This window comes from Podarcis raffonei, chromosome 11, assembly GCF_027172205.1.
Source record: "Podarcis raffonei isolate rPodRaf1 chromosome 11, rPodRaf1.pri, whole genome shotgun sequence".
Classification (NCBI taxonomy): Eukaryota; Metazoa; Chordata; class Lepidosauria; order Squamata; family Lacertidae; genus Podarcis; species Podarcis raffonei.
The window spans coordinates 11,273,805-11,295,997 of NC_070612.1; the positions used below are offsets into that span (position 1 = coordinate 11,273,805).

General features: G+C 46.4%; 1 protein-coding gene across 3 annotated transcripts in view; it reads left to right on the plus strand.

The window, feature by feature from the left end:
* MAPK4 (mitogen-activated protein kinase 4) overlaps positions 1 to 22,193 on the plus strand; it is an 84,562-nt gene that overhangs the window by 35,530 nt on the left and 26,839 nt on the right. The window contains exons 1-2 of one of the 3 annotated variants that reach the window (XM_053408898.1): positions 546 to 632; positions 3,273 to 4,590. In XM_053408898.1, coding sequence (XP_053264873.1) covers positions 4,045 to 4,590 — 546 coding nt within the window. In that variant the 5' untranslated portion in view covers positions 546 to 632; positions 3,273 to 4,044. Of the gene's footprint in view, positions 1 to 545; positions 633 to 3,272; positions 4,591 to 22,193 lie in introns of those variants that run through there. The other 2 variants (XM_053408900.1, XM_053408899.1) reach the window with 2 other exon arrangements.

Below are 22,193 nucleotides of genomic sequence, written 5' to 3' on the forward strand. Positions count from 1 at the left end.
TTTTGATAAATCCTGGCCTGGCACTCTGGAAGAAAGAAGGAAGGAAGGAAGAACTGTTCTGGAAGGAAGAACTGTTGTTGGCACAGGGCGCCTAAATGGAGTCTAGGTGGCTGACATTTTTAGAGCAAAACTTTGGGGTGATTAATTTCCCACCAAAATCTGCAAGAAATGCCTCTCAGTTTCTAATTTGGTGTAATTAAAAAACAAAAAAACACCTTCGTACAACCTGAACAAACAGGGAACACCAGACCCTCCTGAATATACCTAAATCTTAAAGTTTTACAGAAAGCTTTGCAAAATAGCCAGAGACTTTCAAATACATCTTACCATTGCAGTCCCTTTGAGTTTTATGGTGCTGATAGGGAGGGAAAGTGGATTTGTGCTCCTTTTCCCTAACATGCTCCTACTTCTCATTGCTCACTCCCCTCACCTCAATGAGGCACAGTCCTCCAGAGAGACAGCCATGTGTGGGGGAAAAACCTGGAGAGATGCTAGCAGGCAGTATACACAATACTGAGGTGGTCTGGCTTGGTGTAAGGCAGTTTCTTATCTTTCTTTTCTTTTATTTCCATAGTTCAGAGGGAGCCACAGAGAGCCATGCAGAGCAGACCCAATCCATTTTGCTAGCTGAGGTAAAGCAGTAAATATTAACCCCCCTCCCAAGTCAAGGTGCAGAGATCAGATTATTTTGGCACCTGAACACAGAAAACCTCACAGATTCCTCTCCCCTTCCCTGCCAGTAAGAATACAACCATAAAAAACTAAATAAATAACAATTTGCTGCTCCTTCAGTGCGGCGGCAGGGCTTGTTATTGAAGACATAGTGTATACATTGATTAGAAGTTCTTTCTTTCTTTTGTATAGTCTTTGGGTTCATCCTGATCATCGAATCATCAAATTGTAGAGTTGCATATGCAGGAATCTCGACTAAAGCATCCATGACCGATGGCCTTCCAACCTCTGCTTAAAAACCTCAATTGAAGGAGAGTCCACAAATACCCGAGGGAGTCCAGTCCACTGTCAAACCACTCTTAATGTCAGTAAGTTTTCCCAGCTCCCTCAACCATTCCATATGAAGCTTGGTTTCCAGACCATTGATCATATTGGTTGCCCTCCTGAATTACAAAACATACAGATTTGAAACTCAGCTACAAGTGGTACCTAACACCAAGAAAACTACTGCTAATATGACCAGGAACCTCACCAAAATGCTGGAGAGGGTGCACCTCCACAGGTACATACCTCCACATGTGGTGGGAGTGCCCCAAAATCCAACTATTCTGGACAACTGCTATACTAGAAATATGTAAAATAACTAAGCAAGTATTAGAAATAATCCCAGAATTGGCCCTACAAAACATCTTCCAAGACAATAATGCCCATTTACACCAGAAAGAACTCATAACCCACCTCCTTTCAGCAGCCAGAAATATCATAACCAGACACTGGAGAAACCTGTCAGGAGTAAACATGGCCCAATGGTACCAAATAGTATGGGAAACAGCCTTACTAGAAAAATTAACCAATAAACTGAAACTGACACGGGGACAAAGAGAAGAAGACGCCTTCGCCCCTGTATGGCTCCCTTTTATCACATACACAGCCCAACAAGACAATGACAAAAATGCACCAACAGCATACAAATCAATATGGCTAACCTGATCCAAAACACCCACCCATCCCATTCACACACGAAAACAAAGATCACCACAGCCAATCACAAATAAACAACCACACCCTAGGCCAACCCCAACCTCTCTCACCACCAAAGGAACACAAGTGAATAGCAGAGAACCTGCATAAGCGGCGGTGACACAAAACCCCACATATATTAAGTAAAATAGAAACATCGCCACCTGACCCCACCCCCACTCACCTTTCCCCCCTCCACCTCTTTCCCCCTTTTCTTCCTAATGTCTCAACAAATGAAACTGATCTGTATAAAATGTTACTTGGAAAAAAAGAGAGAGACATTGCACATACTTTTGTAAACCAAGAAAATCTTTAATAAAAATACATTTAAAAAAACCAAAACATATGGATTCAAACACCCACATCTTGAAGTGCTTTTCCAAAGTACAATGCTTAAGTGGAGCTTAAATTATATGTGGTCATTATTCAGCATTTGTTCTGATTTGCTTGTGGGGTGTTTATGCATCTTCCCATTAATCATTAATTTGGCTCCTTTCATTGCCTTTGACCGTCACTTTCCTAACTGCAAAAATGTCTTTTTTTTAAAAAAGTGGATTTGTTGCACTAGGGCAACAGAGCACTATTAATCTGCTTTAATTGCATGAATTACACCAACCTAAATTTCCCACAGAATACTGGCAGTCTGGTGGGCATGTCTACAGGAGCATGGCTCTCATGCAGAAAACCTGCTATTCAGAATTTACCACTAGAGTAAGTAGAGAGTAGAGAGATAGAGTAAGTAGATAGAGTAAGTAGAGCAGTAGAGAGATAGAACTTAGAGGTGACCCCAGGGATGGGAGAGCAATTCAGTTCCTCTACTCCATTGTGAAGCTCTTTCCAAACAAAGTCTATCCTTGGTCAGCAGTCAGGCATCCAATCAGTAGCAGCACAGAAAGGATCCTTCCTAGGAAGGGGGAGAAATATGATTCAGTTCATGTTTAAAGGCTAACCTATCTAATTCTCACTTTTCAAACCAATTCGCAAACCGAGACATACTGTAGCTACCCATCGAAAATTGCACTTCTGCAAATTTTGTAAATCACTTCTCCAGCCAAGGTTACTGATACAATGCATTTTTGCATGTTCTTTTCATTAAATGCATATATATTAGTGAAAGGAACATACAGAAATACATTTCATTGCAGAAAATGTGTATATCAGGAAAATTGCACACAAATGTGTATATTGGGAGAATTTTGCAGTAAAGTGCTGATGAATTTTAATTATTAGTATTATTAATATTGATTAAATGTGTATACCACCCTGTACCCTATACCCGCAGGTCTCAGGGTGGTTCACAGGATAAAATGAGGACCACAGGATTTTAATGAGGACCTCTTTTAAAAACATCACAAACTATGTGGAAATGAAGAGAAATGAACTTAAGATTGGAAAAATGAGAAACAGAAAACCCCAATTTGACAGATTCGCCCACTCCTAGGTGACCGTAATGATGTATTTTCTAATCCTACATAACTAAATTTGTATTTTCTTTAGGTGTGTTAACCTTCGAGAAGATAGGGTGTGGATAAAAGAAACTGCTGTAGCAAACTACTTCATTATCTATTTTTCATTTGCAGGAGGAGGGGCTATAACCAGTGAGGATTTGACAGATACGATGAAGACTGAATGGAGATGAAAGAAGGATGTGGGAAGAACTGAGCATGGCTCTTTGTGGCACTCAGTTGATGGGGAGCGAGATTCATTGGGAAAGCACTTCCGTCTTTTATCACGTCTTGTGACGGCGAAATGGAAAAATCCACCCTGCATTTAAGAATGTGTGACAAAAGATTCACCAAAGCCTTGCAGTACTAGAAAAAAAATGCAGAGGCCACTTCATGGAGAATAAAGGTTTCTGGAGAACCTCTCCACCATTTGCTGTCTGAAGGTCCATGTTTAGGTAGCCAACTGAATATTAAAAGCATGTATATGTTGAAGCTTCACTTTCCCAAACTTAAAACGAAACAAGCAGGATGATATTTAAGAACTCTTGGAGCCCATTAGTTTATCAGCATATTGCAATGAAAACCATTTGCTAGATTGGCAACTTTTCACCTCTCCCCTCCTTGCTTACCTGAACCAAAGAGAGTCAATATTTAAAGTTTGCAAGCTGGTTTCCAAGACTATTCTCGAATCCACTTTATGTACTTGTGTCTATTTTTCTTTTTTAACCTCTGAACATTTGACTTGAAAACCTTCTCCTGTACGATTATGGGCTCCAAGCAAGGAATTGCACAGATTCTCATTCGTGGTAACGATGTACTGTTTTCTATTAAACCGTATTGGTGACTTGGAGGCTGGGCTCCTCCGCTGCCAGTTCATTGCAGAGACAAAGGCGGATCTGACCCCATCATGGCGGAGAAGTGCAATTACATCGCGAGCGTGTACGGCTATGACCTGGGCTGCCGTTTCATCAACTTCAGGCCCCTGGGCTTTGGAGTGAACGGGCTTGTCCTCTCAGCAGTTGACAGCAAGAGCTGCCGCAAGGTGGCCGTGAAGAAGATCGCGGTGAGCGATGCTCAGAGCATGAAGCACGCCTTCCGGGAGATCAAGATAATCCGCCGGCTGGACCATGACAACATCGTAAAGGTCTACGAGGTGTTGGGGCCCAAAGGAGCTGATCTCCAAGGGGATCTGTTCAAATTTAACATGGTGTACATCATCCAGGAATACATGGAGACGGACCTGGCCCGTCTTCTGGAGCAAGGGCCTCTCTCTGAGGAACATGCCAAACTTTTCATGTACCAGTTGCTCAGAGGCCTGAAGTACATCCATTCAGCTAATGTCTTGCATAGGGACTTGAAGCCCGCCAACATCTTCATCAACACAGAGGATCTGGTGCTGAAGATCGGTGACTTTGGATTAGCTAGGGTCGTGGACCAACATTACTCACACAAGGTACGTCCCTCGATTTGTTTGGCCTGATAAAAGCTGAGTGTTCTTTAAAATAACAGCATGCAGAAGTTTAAACAGATACTGTGGCATCTTCACAAGCTGTTCCAAACGAAGTTTCTCATAGAATGAAAGAGCAATATTGATGAAGCTGTGCATTCATGCTAAATTGGCTGGCTTCCCCTTAGAGGCCAAAAGGCATTGCCTTAGCATATCCTGTGAAATCTCGCTGCGTTAATTGGATTACAAACAACCCGGTTATGTTGGAGGGAGTCCAGCCACGCCACTTTCCAGATGTCAGGTAGCAAAAAAACTTCAACCTAGAAACTAATTTGCAAGGTATGTACAGTAGAACCTTGGTTCTCAAACTTAATCTGTTCCGGAAATCTATTCCAAAACCAAGGCACGCTTTCCCATAGAACAGGCATCCCCAAACTCAGCCCTCCAGATGTTTTGGGACTACAATTCCCACCATCTCTGACCACTGGTCCTGCTAACTAGGGATGATGGGAGTTGTAGTCCCAACACATCTGGTGGGCCGAGTTTGGGGATGCCTGCCATAGAAAGTAATGCAAAATGGATTAATCCATTCCAGCAATTTAACATGAATGTTACTATCTAACAAGACCATTGATCCATAAAATGAAAGCGATAAACAATGAACTGCAGTAGCACAATCAATCAATCAATCAGTAGCTGAACTGGGTTCCACACAGTCACAAAAACAAAACAAAAAGAGCCGCAATAACAAAAACGCAAAATAAATAACAAAACCAGACAGACATCAGCGTAATACTCAAAACAGAAGTGTGGCACTCAAAACGGAACATGTTCGGCTTCCGAAAAAAGTTCGCAAACCGGACCACTTACTTCCAGGTTTGCAGTGTTTGGGTTCCAATTTATTTGAGTACCAAGGCGGTTGAGAACCAAGGTACCACTGTATTCCATATCCGTGTTAGACCAAGAATGAGCAGCTGGTTACTTCCTTTTCCAGATCCAGCCTTGTAACGCATCTGGGAAATGCAGCTGAAAAGTTCACGCAGAAATAAGTCCCACCAAATTGTAAGAGTCCTGCTTCCTGGTAGGTCGGCATAGGGTGGACCCTTAGAATGCATTCTGGCCCTAATTTGAAAGCACATTTAGGCTGCAATGCAATCCTTGCTTTGGATTAGATCCACCCAAATTCACTGAAATTTTCATCTGAGTATGTGCATCTGGGATGTGCTTCCCTTTGAATTCTTCAAGTTAGCGTGCAGAAGAATGTCACCTTCAGAACTTTTAAGCTGCAACTGGACTGCCCTCAAAGGCTAGAATCCAAACAAGCTTGCGTTATGTTGCTTTCATTGGAAGGTATGACCGAGAAAGCTCACAGGGGTCGGAGGACTTGGGATAGGGGAGGAAAATGGTACGTTGGTGCTTCTTTGGCTATGGAGCGGCACTAGAAGAGAAACAGTCAGAGCCAAAGACGGAGCCAACTCCTAGGCGCTGTGTGGGCTTCGGCCCCCAAAATAAAATATTTGAGGGGGCTGGGCCCTCACAAAGTTGATGGGCGTTGCCATGTTGTGTGTGCACTGTGTCATGTGATCGTTTATGCAGGGCAGGGCTTACCTGGCCCCCCACAATATTTTATTAAAGTTGGCACCCCTGGTCAGAGCTTCCACAAGCACAGGCAGTTAGGAGTTGACAACAGAGGCTGGAAATTGGGCCACGCTCACACCAGTACGTTCAAAGCACTATGATACCACTTTAAATTGTCACGATACCCAGAGTTTCCTGGGAAAGAGGGATTTATTGTTAAGCCACCCTGGCCATTGTAGCTATGTGAGGGGAATAAGGGGGGTCTCCTAAAACTCTCAGCACCATAATAATAATAATAATAATAATAATAATAATAATAATAATTATTATTATTATTATTATTATTATTATTATTATTATTATTTATTATTATTATTTTTCCCCGCCCATCTGGCTGGGCCTCCCCAGCCACTCTGGGCGGCTTCCATGAAAACCAAAAATACAGTAAAATATCACACGTTAAAAACTTCCCTGAACAGGGCTGCCTTAAGATGTCTTCTGAATGTCAGGTAGTTGTTTATCTCTTTGACATCTGCTGGAAGGGCGTTCCACAGGGCGGGCGCCACTACCGAGAAGGCCCTCTGCCTGGTTCCCTGTAGCTTTGCTTCTCGCAATGAGGGAACCGCCAGAAGGCCCTCGGCGCTGGACCTCAGCGTCCGGGCAGAATGATGGGGGTGGAGACGCTCCTTCAGGTATACTGGACCGAGGCCGTTTAGGGCTTTAAAGGTCAGCACCAACACTTTGAATTGTGCTCGGAAACGTACTGGGAGCCAATGTAGGTCTTTCAAGACCGGTGTTATATGGTCTCGGCGGCCGCCCCCAGTCACCAGTCTAGCTGCTGCATTCTGGATTAGTTGTAGTTTCCGAGTCACCTTCAAAGGTAGCCCCACGTAGAGTGCATTGCAGTAATCCAAGCGGGAGATAACCAGAGCATGCACCACTCTGGCCAGACAGTCTGTGGGCAGGAAGAGTCTCATCCTGCGCACCAGATGGAGCTGCCCTGGACACAGATTTGACCTGTGCCTCCATGGACAGCTGTGAGTCCAAAATGACTCCCAGGCTGCGCACCTGGTCCTTCAGGGGCACAGTTACCCCATTCAGGACCAGGGAATGCTCCACACCTGCCCGCCTCCTGTCCCCCAAAAACAGTACTTCTGTCTTGTCAGGATTCAACCTCAATCTGTTAGCCGCCATCCATCCTCCAACCGCCTCCAGACACTCACACAGGACCTTCACTGCCCTCACTGGTTCTGATTTAAAGGAGAGGTAGAGCTTCCTTAGCAATCTACAGCTCCCATAATTCTTTGGGGGAAGCCATGTGCTTTACATGTGCAATGAATGCACTCCACGCATGGTTTGGGTCTGTAGGAAGAAGGAGTAGGAGGGATAGAGCCAGGGAGAGAGCAATTGGGGGGTGGGAAATATCACGCATGTGATGTCAGGAGGAGCCAGGGTGGAGCCAAACATGGAGACCATGAGGCTTCAATGGTTGGTGGCTCCTCCTCTGCCTCCTTTGCCTGGTGCCACCGTGGCAGTGTTGGGATGTGTCCAAGGGAACGGCGGCATCAGGCAGGCCCCCAGCTGGCTCCAGCCCACTGGCCAGCAGCCGGGCGAATTCCGGTCTCCCTTGGAACAGCATCAAAAGAGTGGCGCACAGCTTCAGAAGCCTTCAGAAACTTGAGCACGCCTTAAGCGGCAGGGTGAATATCATGCAACAGAAGTGGCGGACAGAGGCATATGTAAAGCGCATTTACAAGCATTTTATTCAACATCAGGACAAAGGAAAAACATGTCTGCTCCCCTTCATGTCCAAGCAGCAGGAAGCACAAAGCAAAAGCAATACACAAACGGAAGTTCCCAGCAAGCTGTGCTGGAATGTAAACAGACATGTGACATACAACAGCTCCACACATCTGTTTAGGTGGAACGGAATATCAATATCCTAACAGGCAGGAGGGAGAGGAGAAGGAAAAGAAGGAGTCAGCCACTGGAGCCACACAGTGCTCAGCTCAGTTCTGCACTCAGCTCCGTGCTCAGTCTCCTCTGCCCCCTCAACATTGGGGGAGGGGTGGAAGGCTGGCCCCATCCCAAAAGATATTGAGGAGGGCCCCAAAACAGCTTGGGCCCCCAGGAGCTAGTGTCCCTGGGTAGAGAATTTCACCTGCAGCATGGAAAATTCCACTGTGAAAAAGCCTGTTCAGAAAGAATGTCCTATTTCAGAAAACTTTGACCACCCCACCCCGTAAAAGAGAGTTGCGTCCAAAGCGTGGGCTTGGCTCATATGCATGATTTCCCCAGATAAAAGGAACAGATGGACAGAAGGAGGAATTCAAAGTATGCTCAGCAATTTTGCTGCTACATTCCACCCCCTTCCAGCAGCCCACCTGCCAGCTAGGGGCTTATATGGGATTTTTGTCTGACATGCCCTTCCTTCGCCAATGAATAATAAGAGAGATGCTTGTCCCCCTGTCCCCACCCCACCTTACTAATTATGGGATACACATGACTACTGCTTAGCTTACTTTAGTAAGAAAACAACGTGAAACCTTGGGCTCTTAAGGGGGAACCGTTTATTTTTGAATAAGCGTTTGCAGCCTCAGAAAATTAGGCAGTGTTTTTTTCCCTTGGGAGCTAGTGCAGCTTACAAAATTTTGAGAATATTATTAAAGCGGTTGGAGTACTTAGCCTCTCCTGTGCAAGTAGCTCACGGAAACATAAGCAGGGCTTCCTGTTCCTCCGCGCTAAGATTTTTTTATTCTGACGACGATACTGCAAGGTAGGCTACAGGCAGAGAAAAAGAGAGAAAAGGGAGAGAGTGTCTGGCTTAAGGACACCCAAACATCTTTTCAGGGTCACACCCAAATACATCTAATGAAATCCCAGTACAGTTTTTGTTTTGGGCTGTGTGTGTGCTTGTGTTTTCAGAAGCATCCATGGAGTTGTTGTTGTTTAGTCGTTTAGTCATGTCCGACTCTTCGTGACCCCATGGACCAGAGCACGCCAGGCACTCCTGTCTTCCACTGCCTCCCACAGTTTGGTCAAACTCATGCTGGTAGCTTCAAGAACACTGTCCAACCATCTCGTCCTCTGTCGTCCCCTTCTCCTTGTGCCCTCCATCTTTCCCAACATCAGGGTCTTTTCCAGGGAGTCTTCTCTTCTCATGAGGTGGCCAAAGTATTTGAGCCTCAGCTTCACGATCTGTCCTTCCAGTGAGCACTCAGGGCTGATTTCCTTCAGAATGGAGAGGTTTGATCTTCTTGCAGTCCATGGGACTCTCAAGAGTCTCCTCCAGCACCATAATTCAAAAGCATCAATTCTTTGGCGATCAGCCTTCTTTATGGTCCAGCTCTCACTTCCATACATCACTACTGGGAAAACCATAGCTTTAACTATATGGACCTTTGTTGGCAAGGTGATGTCTCTGCTTTTTAAGATGCTGTCTAGGTTTGCCATCGCCTTTCTCCCAAGGAGCAGGCGTCTTTTAATTTCGTGACTGCTGTCAACATCCATGGAGACAAGATGCTTGACTCTGAAAACTCTGAAGTCTGCTTGTTTCGCCACTCCCTATCAGTTTGGTGACGCAGAAAAGTTTTCAACAGGCGTCTGAAGGTTAAAGCAGAAAGCTCCTGTCGAATTCTCTGTTGGCAGAGCATTCCACAGGACTGGGCTGATGACACTAAAAGCTTGGCATCTTCTTGCTATCCGATGAGCCGCACCAACTTGGGCAACGATCAGCAATGCTCCTGCAGGTGATCTCAGAGACTGAGCTGGGATATAAGGGATCAGGCTGTTCCTAAAGTACCCTGGGCCTAAGCTGTTCAGGGCTTTGTAAATTAATACAAGGCCCTTGAACCTAGCTTGATCGTGGATGTAGTAGCCAGTGCAGGTGTTTTCACAACGGTGTCACATGTTGTCGGCCCCGTGACCCCAACAGCAGTCTGGCTGCCGCATTCTGCACCTGCTGGAGCTACTGAGCCAGACTCAAGGGCAGCCCCACACAGAGCGCATTGCAGTAATCCAGCCCTGAGGTTAGCAACGCATCAACTACAGTGGTCAGGCTATTACGTAATAGGAACCATCATTTCCAACCAGAAAGAAGACACCCAACTTTATTTCGTTCAGCAGCTTAATTATAAGAGGCACGGAGGTGGCGGTGTTAATTTTGTTGCTCCTGTTATTAAAGAATTAGGAGTTGAAATGTTTGCCGATCTACTGTAAATCACCCAGTGGATCCAGACAGTGGCGTAGCGTGGGGGTGCAGGGGGGGCCGGCCGCACTGGCCGCAACATTTGGGGGTTAGGGGCGCAAATCCACGGGTTAGGGGGCACAAATTACTTGCCTTGCCCTGGGTGCTGACAACCCACGCTACGCCACTGGATCCAGATTGAGTTTCTGTCCACTCTGGCCCATCTCAGCTATTTGACAAATTCAGGTCTGAGCCAAAGACTTTGGGGGAAGTTGGGTTTTGACAAGGGATTTGAAGGATGTCAAATGTTATTCTTCCCTCTCACTTGTTTAAATGAAGATTTTGGATAACTATTCAGTTCTATGCAGAGTTTTGTGTAAATGTATCTCTGAGCTGCTTGCAGAACCGTAGGCATCAATCCTAGCCTGAAATGGCCATAATCTTAGTTCATTTTGACTCTGGAAAACCTTTTTTCCCCCCTCCAGGTTTTTTTGTATTGTTTGGCCAGGCCTAAGATGATATTTGTACACTGTGGTGAGGAATGATGTCTCTCTCAAACGACTTTCAGCTCTGTCTGAATCTAATGTCTCTCTCCATCTGCACAGACAGAGCCTTCTGTTGCTTCTCTGTTGTGATGCAACTGCAGAGAGGCTTGTGGTCACCGGCTAAGTGACATTTAAAACCTTCCACTCCTTTTTTCCCCTCACATGCTATAGAATCAGATAAAGGTTACCCATTCAGCACTGTATTATAGTGCCCTGCAGGTGAATGGAGGGAGATTTAATTCCACCTGGGCGGCTGAGTATAATTTCTCTGGCACAGTGGCATAAATCACCTACCTCTATTGTTACTGGCTTAAGAGAGACTGGAGAAGCCTCAGCCAGACCTTCCCCATTCAGGATGAGATTAAGGCGGAAAGACAAAAGGATCGCCACCCTCGGTCCCATCCTACAGGGCAGGCTCAAGAGCTGGTTGCAATAGGAACAGGGCAGAATGAGAGGCTACAGTTTCTAACATTTTTATTTCGAAAAGTTGTGCTTGGACAGGACTGAGGGTTCCTGCAGAATGGTTTACTGAGCATTCATCCTGATGTGCTTGCACAAATCTTATGCAGAGGTTAGATTATATTTGGTCTTCATTCTGATTTGAGGTTGGGTTGCTCATCTTGGCTGTGAGCCCTGGAAGACCTGTTCCCTGCCTGGCAAGCCTTTTCCCACCTGGCCTGGGAGGGAGGGGCCCTGACTGACTCCAGTTACAGAAGGTGAGGCTGCTGGACAGACTCTTGGGCTGGGGTATTGCTTAGTGGGGTTTGTTGGGGGTGTTGTTGTTGTTAAAAGGTAAAGGGACCCCTGACCATTAGGTCCAGTCGTGGCCGACTCTGGGTTGCGGCACTCAACTCGCTTTATTGGCCGAGGGAGCCGGCGTACAGCTTCCGGGTCATGTGGCCAGCATGACTAAGCCGCTTCTGGCGAACCAGAGCAGCACACGGAAACACCGTTTACCTTCCTGCTGGAGCGGTACCTATTTATCTACTTGCACTTTGATGTGCTTTCGAACTGCTAGGTTGGCAGGAGCAGGGACCGAGCAATGGGAGCTCACCCCGCCGTGGGGATTCAAACTGCCGACCTTCTGATCGGCAAGTCCTAGGCTCTGTGGTTTAACCCACAGCGCCACCCGCATCCCGTTGTTGTTGTTACTAACATTAAATTGTTGTCTCTTTATTTTAGATCCAGTTATGATTTATGTGACAATTATTCAATTTGGTTGTGTGGTTTTTTGATGAACATAAGAAGAGCCTGCTGGATGAGGCCAATGGCCCATCTAGTCTAGCATCATGTTCTCACAGTGGCCAGCCAGATGCCTGTGGGAAACCTACAAGCAGGATTTGAGCACAAGAGCAACTCTCCCCTCCTGTGGTTTCCAGCAGCTGGAATAATAATAATAATAATAATAATAATAATAATAATAATAATAATAATTTATTATTTATACCCCGCCCATCTGGCTGGGTTTCCCCAGCCACTCTGGGCGGCTTCCAACAGAATATTAAAATACAATAATCTATTAAACATTAAAAGCTTCCCTAAACAGGGCTGCCTTCAGATGTCTTCTAAAAGTCTGGTAGTTGTTGTTCTCTTTGACATCTGGTGGGAGGGTGTTCCACAGGGCAGGTGCCACTACCGAGAAGGCCCTCTGCCTGGTTCCCTGTAACTTTGCTTCTCGCAGCAAGGGGACCGCCAGAAGGCCCTTGGCACTGGACCTCAGTGTCCGGGCAGAACGATGGGGGTGGAGATGCTCCTTCAGGTATACTGGGCCGAGGCCGTTTAGGGCTTTAAAGGTCAGCAGCAACACTTTGTGGCATTCAGATAGCCACTGATAGCTTTCTCTAGGAATTTGTCTAATCCACTTTTAAAACCAAAATTCAGCGTCATTGAATGTCTTCTAACATTCAGCTTCACAGAATGTCCATAAGTTCTAGTGTCATGAGAGAGAACGGAAAACTTTTCTTTATCCACTTTCTTGATGCCATACGTAATTTTATAAATTTCTGTCATGTCTCCTGTTACTCATCTTTTCTCTAAACGAAAAAGTCCCGAATGCTGCAACCTCTCTTCAAAAGGGACTCACTCTACCCCTTGATCATTTTGGCTGCTCTTTTCTGTACAATTCTTTTCTTCTGGCTCAAAAAGCACAGCGGTTTGGTTTTTCTTTTTTGCAAAGGAAAAAAAAGCATTGCTGAGGGCACCCCTTCCATTTACACACACAAAAATATGTTTTACGGTTAGCCATCATAACTTTGATTTAAGGTAACTGAAGCTCATTCCGTATTTGGGCAAAAATGCAGCGATGGTGTAAGGCAAGGCTGTGTTTCTGCTTTGAGCAGGCTTGATTTAGCCTGGCAGTATCTTGGCAGGTAAACTGTCCCACTGGGTAGTGATCCTGCACCCTGTTCTTTGCTGCAAAGGGACAATTTTATCCTCCAGTCTGTCAAAGCACTGCTGCATTCCAGTGGATTTTCCCCCTCAAGGATCTGTAGAAAGAAATAGTACAGTGGTACCTCAGGTTACAGACGCTTCAGGTTACAGACTCTGCTAACCCAGAAATATTACCTCGGGTTAAGAACTTTGCTTTAGGATGAGAACAGAAATTGTGCTCCGGCGGGGCAGCGGCAGCAGGAGGCCCCATTAGCTAAAGTGGTACCTCAGGTTAAGAACAGTTTCAGCTTCAGAACGGACCTCCAGAACGAATTAAGTTCTTAACCAGAGGTACCACTGTACAGTCATACCTCTGGTTGTGAACACTGCGGCTTGCACGTTTTCAGGTTGCGGTTTCGCTGAACCCAAAAGTACTGGAACAGGTTACTTCTGGGTTTCGGCGCTCGTGCATGCGCAAAAGCACAAAATGATGTCATGTGCATGCGCAGAAGCACCAAATCGTGTTGCGCGCATGTTGCGGATGTGCCTCCCGCACGGATTACACTCGCAACCTGAGGTATGACTGTACTCAAGAAGGATTCCCCTTCCCCTGGGTTGTCTGTTGTATATGACGCTGGCATATTTTGAGCCCCTCTCACACTTTTGTGCCATGTGCAAATAATGTTGAAGGGAACTCAGAAGAGAGCGCTCAGATGGAACCGTTATTAATGCTGTCTGCAGTAGGAGCCGTTTTGAAACAAAGTGGACTTTGCTCTAAGAAGAGGGTGGCCCTATGTCTTCCTTTACAGATGACTGTCCTCCATTTGAAGTCCTTCCTCTATGTGGAGTCCTCTAGCAGAAGGGTGTTGTAGTTCATTTGTGGTTTAAAGATACCTAAGGAAGGTGAGAAGGAGAGGCCTTGAAGTTGCCCGTTTGGAGTGAGCGGTACCTGGGCATCAAACCCATCAGGCACACAGATCACCAGGTCATTTGCCCCCCACTGTTGTGTTTCTGCTGAACTAATAGTCTTTCTACAGTTTCATCTATACTGTAAATTAATATGTACAAATCTGTGCCTTTTTCATTCTCTCTCTTTCTGTCTCCTCTCAGAGAGCACTGTTGATGGCTTGACAAGAAATGACACAATTTTCTTGTGGCTTTTTCTCTCTCTTTGAAAAAGGGAAATATATTTGCTTTTGGAATAATTTTCTATTACAGTGGGCGCTCGGGTTGCGAACATGAGCCATGCAGGATGCACGTTCGCAACCCGCAGCAGCACATCTGCGCACACGCGGGTTGCGATTCGGTGCTTCTGCGCATGCGCACAGCGCGATTTAGCACTTCTGCACATGCGCAGCCGCTGAAACCCGGAAGTAACCCGTTCCAGTACTTCTGGGTTTCGGTGGTCCATAACCCAAAAAAAAACACAACCTGAAGCATCTGTAACCCGAGGTATGACTGTACTACAGTTTTGCGTTTTGGCTTCAGTATATGATACTGAAAATAACCATAACAAACCAAAACAGATTTTTATTTTTTTTACATTTTTATCGCAATCTCACCTTTCCTCCAAGGAGCTCAATGTAGTGTATGTGGTTCTCTTCCCCATTTTATCCTCACAACAACCCTGTGAGGTAGGTTAGGCTGAGAGCCAGTGGGTTTCATGGATGAGCAGGGAATTTTAACCTTGGCCATAAGCCAACAATCTAACCACTATGCCATACTGACTCTCAGTACTGACTTTGAGCCCCATGAGTGAAAATTGCCTCATATATTTTCTGATAGACTATTCTTACTGTTTTTAATTATTTGTCACTTTCCACAACAAAATGTCTCAGAGAGACTTCCTGATCTCTAACTTGCTCACAAATCTTTAAAGGCAAATGCATCAAGAAAAGAAGTTTGTGTAATCTGGAAATGATAGCAACAGAGAAAGCTCCCCGGATGCGTGATTTACGATGCTCTGATTTGACAGAGCGTTTCAGGGTGAAGACGGATATAGATTTTTAAGAGCAGGGCGCTATCTATTTGTAACCTACCATATAAACTAGATTCACAACTTCCTGGATGTACAGTAATTCATAAAACAAGGAACCGGCAGAGGAAAGGAGAGGAATCAGATGTAGCCCCTGGAACAGAAGGGGTAGAGATCTGCAAAGTTACATGTGCCATAATTTATTAAGATCTGGGTTTCAAGTCTCCAGCTTTCTTGATGTAGTGTGAAATATGGTCTTGTTTTTTCTCTGAAAGAGCTGAATCAGTTTTCCCTGAGAAAGAGCTACAGTACATGAAACGCATCATCAGGCAATAAATGATCTTCTGTGCACCTTTTGGACGTCTCTTCTGTTTTCATTCTTAACATAATTCATACCTGCAAGTCAAGTACTAGATCAGCCTTGCAACTTCCCCTGTGCATCTGGCAGACTGCGAAAGAAAGAAAGAAAGAAAGAAAGAAAGAAAGAAAGAAAGAAAGAAGGGAAAAAAGGTAGGCAGGAAGGAGGCACATGAAATCCAAGGGCTCTACCAGACTACCTATTCATTGAGAATTCCTTCAGATTGGTTTGCAGAGAGATCAAAGCAAGTTTTATCTCATACTTCACAATATATTTTCTTCTCACTTTCCTTACTGCTAAAAGTCAAATCTTTGGAGGAAGAGGGTTTCTTGCACAAGACCACTCAATCAACCATCATTCTACAACCTGAATTTGCAGGTGTGTGCTCATAGGTTCAAAGAGCAACACAGGGCAGTTTGAAAGCCTTCCCCTGAACAGCCCTTTGCTCCTCTTTAAATCTCTGTTATCCAATTTTCTTTAAACTTCTTTAAGCATCTGATTTGCTTGCAAAGGGCTTTCAGAAAGCTCCATGCTGCACTCTGAAGACTCAAGTGGCCTTGCCACCAACGGAGAAGGTAAGCCAGCATCCAGATGCATTGGCAAATCCTCCCAGTTGCATTGGTGCAACTTGGTTCCCCTGGCATAGTGTGGCTGACCTGTGACCCTCCAGATATTGCTGGATTACAACCCCCAGACCATTGACCATGATGAATGGAGCTGATGGGAACAACATCCAGATGGCCACAGGTTAGACGCCCCTGCTTTTGCTTCCTAGCTGGTATATGTCAAGTAAAAGAAAGCTCCCTAAAATTAATACTGCTACAGACAAGCACATTAAAGTGTGGAGTGCAGTTATAACAAGCGGGAAAACTTAAAAACACACAGCTGCTGATTCAGTGTACACTTAGATATCTTTGCACCTAATGCTATTAAAGTGCAATTCTAAAAAGATATAAATATCATTCAGTATCGAATATTACAAATATTATTGCACCTGGTGCTACTAAAATAAAATACAGACCGCCGCATGGTTCTGTGTGCCTCGCTGGGCGATTTACAGCTCCTTACGACCAATCAAACCATGGCATGTGTTTTCTAATTAAGGCTCATCTTCCCTTTTGCACAGAGTGCTGAGAGCTTCCTGGAATCAAATGCAAACATGAGGCATTTGCTATAGTGATGTGGTACAGGGCAGTGCTAATTAATTTCAGCGGGAGCTCGATCTGCTTTGGTGTCTTTGTACCAGCTCAGACTTCTGAGACTGTTGTTCTTACAGTGAAGCCTAATTAACAATCCCCTTTCTGAAACCAATGCTGCTGTGATGCTTTCAGATTTTTTAGGTGCCTGAATGCAGCTAATATTGCGTTGGCTTTTACAACTGACATTCTCCTGTTAGTAGATCAGAATGTGCTGTTCATTTGTTTTATGGAGAGAGAAAAAACCTCCTGTCTTCAGGAAAAAATGTCCCTTCTTTTACTTTGTTGCTTTCTCTGCAAGGGCAGTCAATAATTCTTCTGAGCATCTTAGAATCGTAGATCTAATCAAACCCGTGCCCGTGCCAGGGCAGCTTCTGTGTGATGGCCTGGGATTCGGACTCGGATGCTGAACCTGAGGGATCCCAGCCTGCACAGGATTCCCTGCCTCCAGAACCAGCTGAGCCAGGGCTGGGTCTTGAGGCTGAAGGGTCCTCACCTGTGCTGGATCCTCAGGTACAGGCATCAGCTGAGTCTGCTCTGGCTCCTGAGGTGATGGAGGACCCATTGCCTGCAGGTGCTCCACTCTCAGCCCCGTCAGAGGAAGCTGAGGTTGCCTCTGGGTCCGATAACCCTCCAGCCTCTCCTGAGCTGCAGAGGCTCAGGGCAGAGAGGCAGAGGGAACTAAGTTCCTGCAGGAGGAGTGTTCACCTCCAGGCCAGGACAAGCGAGTCACCAGAGGATTGGGGCCGCCCTATGCCTCAAGGCAGATAAAAGCCGGCCAGCCCCAGTCCCAAGTTGCAGGAGCAACATTGTTGGTTGCGAGTTCCTGCCTGAACCCTGTCCTGCTTTCCTGCCTGAGCTGACCAGCGCTGGCTCTCTGCTTGCAAGCCTGTTACTGACTTCACCCGGCTCCCTGCCCTGCACCCAGCTTCAGCTATTATGGACTGCCTCCTCATTGCACCTTTGACCATGAACCAGACTTGGACCTTGCCTTTTGGGTAACCCACGGGACCAGCACATTCTATCAATCTGTGACGTCCCAGAGAAATCGGGACTATTGTCACAGGTGTTATATGTTAGGTTTGCCATACGTCTGGAATTTCCCAGACATTGCCAGGATCCGGCCATTGGAAGGGTGTCCGTGTAGGGGAAAAGCTCAACAACTTTGGGCGATGACTTCTTTTGCGTCCGGATTTTCACTTTTTGAAATATGGCAACCCTGTTATATGCTCAAGCCATCTTGCTGCAATGTGCAATTTGGCCGCCAAATTCTGCACCAGCTGAAGTTTCCAAACCGTCTTCAAAGACAACCCCAAGTATGACGTGTTGGATTTCTGTTTCACGCATGGGGGGGGGGGAATAATCAAACATCTGTAGTTTCTGCTTGTGTTTTTGTTGGAATCCTCCGGCATCTCTTGTCAGGGTCTGCGGTTCCTCTGCTTCAGATGTGGAGGCCACAAAAGTAATGACTTGGTCTCAGAGTAGGCTGCTTGATGTGTGAGTCAGTGCTCTGGGCGCAAGAGTACAGCGCACACTCTGGTCCTAAATCAGAAAGACAATCTGCACGGCTGTCAGCCTTAGGCTAGCCTTCCCCCAACCACGTGACCTTCAAGTGTTTGGGGCTAGCGTACCCATCAGCTAGCATGGCGGTGGATGATGAGAGCTGGTCCAAAACATCTGGAAAGCACCAGGTTGGCAAAGGCTGCCTCAGACCCTGGTGGCCATTGGGACAGGTAGAGCGGAAAGCAGAGTATCCTACTGGAGATAGGCAGCTAATGACAGGCAGAGCCAATGAATTCTAGTTTGTCCCCATCCTCTTCCCTGCTGGGTTCTGCAAGGGCAACACTAAGCCTACAGAGGAGGAAGCTATAACTAAGAAAGCAGATCAGTGGGGCAGATTGGACTTGGTGGGGTAAAGCCCCATTTGCCCTACGATAGGATACGACAGGGATGCGGGTGGCGCTGTGGGTTAAACCACAGAGCCTAGGACTTGCCGATCAGAAGGTCGGTGGTTCGAATCCCCACGATGGGGTGAGCTCCCGTTGCTTGGTCCCTGCTCCTGCCAACCTAGCAGTTCGAAAGCACGTCAAAGTACAAGTAGATAAATAGGTACCGCTCTGGCGGGAAGGTAAACGGCGTTTCCGTGCGCTGTTCTGGTTCGCCAGAAGCGGCTTAGTCATGCTGGCCATATGACCTGGAAGCTGTCTGCGGACAAACGCCGGCTCCCTCGGCCAATAAAGTGAGATGAGCGCCGCAACCCCAGAGTCGGTCATGACTGGACCTAATGGTCAGGGGTCCCTTTACCTTTACCTTTATGATACGATAATCTTTATTGTCATTGTCCCATACAGAACAACGAAATTGAAAAAATCTACATCAGACATTCAAAAACCGACAAGCCTGCTATCCCAGCCTGGTTAACCCCCTAAAAACTCTGATACCCCATAATTAAATATAATATACTCCCACAGAGACTTCCTTACACTGCGTTTAAAACCGAAATCGGCAAAATTTCTCAGGCAGCTAGTCCTAGTCTTTATAACCCTGTACCTTCTTCCAGAAGGCAGAAGCTGAAGGAGATCACTTCCGGGGTGCGTACTATCTTGCACTATCTCTGCAGCTTTCTTATGACACCTGGAAGCATAGATTTGATCAAAGGTGGGAAGAGTGCATCCGATTATTTTCTCTGCAGTTTTTACAACCCTGGACAGCATTGTTTTTCCCCTGACTGTGCAGCTCTCAAACCACACACAGAGACTATAAGTTAATAGACAAGCCTCCATTGGCCTCAGACCATTTCAGATGAGGAGGTCAAATTCTGGCCTTCCCTTTCTAACCTAAGGCATTTCTCTCTCCTCTGGGTTCCATCCTAGCATAGGCTTGGGAGATTTGAGGTAGAGCTGCCTCCCGATTTGGAAACACTTGCTAGTTTTGAGTGGGCTTAGAATCACAGAATCATAGAATTGGAAGGGCCATCTAGTCCAATTCTCTGTGAGGTAGGAATCATTTGCCCAATGTGGGACTTGAACCCACGATCCCAAGATTAAGAGTCTTATGATCTACCGACTGAGCTATCCTTCTTAAGGAAGCAGTCAGAAGAGCAAAAAGGTTTTTTTAAAAAATAAATAAATGCAACCAATCGTAATAATAATCCCAATTTTGCTGCACGGGCACAGAAAGCAGTGGCGTTGAAGGATATCTTTATCTCATCAGGGAGCGAAGATGATGATAGGAAATGTCTACGCACTCCTGCTGGTAAACTGCTGTTATTTCCAGGGCACTCGTCCATTGGATTAATAGCCAGCAGCACTGCCAAGGAGATGTCCGACCAGAATCGTCAGGAACGGCTGCCATTCTGTTGTGAGGGCACCTTTAGCAGAATGCCCCAGGATGCTGTCTGGTCCGCCCATCTCCGCCGTCTGCTGGTAAAGGTTCCGAAATGGACGGCCTTTTGCACAGTGCACATTGTGGAATTTATAATGGAGTGGAGGCCTCCAGCTTAGTTGGCTTTAGAAGGGGGGTTGAGAAATCCGCTCCACTTCATCACGGGGAGGAGTTGTGGTGGACCGTGTGGCCGCCCACTCTTCCCTAGGGGCGGGGGACGAAGTCCCGCATTGCCCTGGGGATCTCGGCCGCGTCAGCACTCAGCCAGCCAATCAGCTGGCTGGTGGGGGCGTGGCCGGGACCATTTAAACGGAGATACGAGCTGGAGGGCTTCCTCTTGGCTCACTTCTTCAATCTCCTGCCCTCCCCTTGTTTGCAGGTTTTCACCGGCCTTGCTATGGACCTCAGTTGGTTGCCGTTAAGGGGCCTGGCAGGATTTTTTCCATTTGGCAAAATTGGCACGGGCCACTGGGTTTTTGCCTACCTCGTAGCAATCGTCACAACTTGGTAAGGTTTTGCGGTTAGGCATTGTTTGACCTTTTGATGGGGGAGGGGAGGTGTGGCCATCACCTGCCCCTCCAAGCTTAAGGGTATTCTGTTAAAGGAATCCGTGGATGTGGATCTTGTCCGAAGCCTGGGGCGGGGCTAGGGCCATGACACGACCTCATCGGGAACACCTGGGGGAGCTTGAGTTGGTCTGCATCGACGGGGCTCCTCCTTCTGGTGGTATCCCTTACCAGACTCCCTGCATAATGGGCAGGAGTCAGATATAGTCGGGTCCATTCAATGCCTAAGCTAATAACCACTCACATTCTGTAATCAAGTTGTGGCCTAAATTTGCCCAATAACATTAACCTAATATCTGTGTCCTGGTGTATTTTATTCTTCTATGTGGGGGTGGTTGCGGGGTCTAGACACGCAAATTCATGTAGGAAGATGCCAACAGTGACTAGCCATGATGGAAGTGCACGACCTCCACTGACAGGGACACTGTGCCTCCAAATACCAGTTGCTGGGGATTCACAAGTGGGAAGAACGCTGCTGCTCTCAAGTCCTGCTTGCAGTCTTCCCATGAGCATCTGGTTGGCCACTGCGAGAACAGGATGCTGGACTAGACCAGACGCTCCCAAGTGTCCCTATTTCCCAGGGACGGTCCCAAATTTACAAAAGCCGTCCCAGTTTCTGTTTGGATCCCAGAATGTCCTGCTTTCCCTTAGGACATCCCTATTTTCATTGGAGAGGCATTGAAGTTATCCGACCCCTGAGCCATCTGAAAGCAGCCCTGTACATTCACACCTCATGTTACGTCCGTTTCATGTTATGTTCTTTCAGGTTACTTCCTCCAGCGACCTGGAAGTACCGGAAAGGGTTACTTCCGGGTTTCGCTGCTCACACATGCGTAGAAGCACAAAATGACATCACGCACATGCGCAGAAGCGGCAAATTGCAACCCGCGCATGCACAGAAGTGCCTCTGCGGGTTGCGCTCTTTTCATGTTGCGAACGGGCCTCTGGAACGGATCCTGTTCTCAACCAGAGGTACCACTGTATAGGGAAGTTTCTTTTAATGATTTATTATGCTTTTAGACATGTTGGAAGCTGCCCTGAGTGGCTGGGGCAATCCAGGCAGATGGGCCGTGTATACAAATAGTAACATTATTGTTGTTGTTACGATGGAATAGGACACCTCTGTTTTCATTGGAGAAATGTTGGAGGGTGTGCTAGACGGACCTTTGGCCTGATCCATCTTCTCACACTCTGGTGTCTTCCATTGCACATTTTTGGGGAAAGGTTGTGGTTCCTATTAAATTGGGGATGAGCAGCCTTTTGGCCCCTTGGTTGGTCACAGGCAGGGGTGATTTTGTGGGAATGTTCAGGGTGGCAGAGGAGGATATATTGTTTATTAATATTCTTCCTATTTTGCATTAGCAAGTTTCTTTACTTAGCAGAGTTTACATTCCCCTTTCAAACACACAGCAGATAGCTGGTTGCAGGCTTGTTAGAACCTCTTACTATTA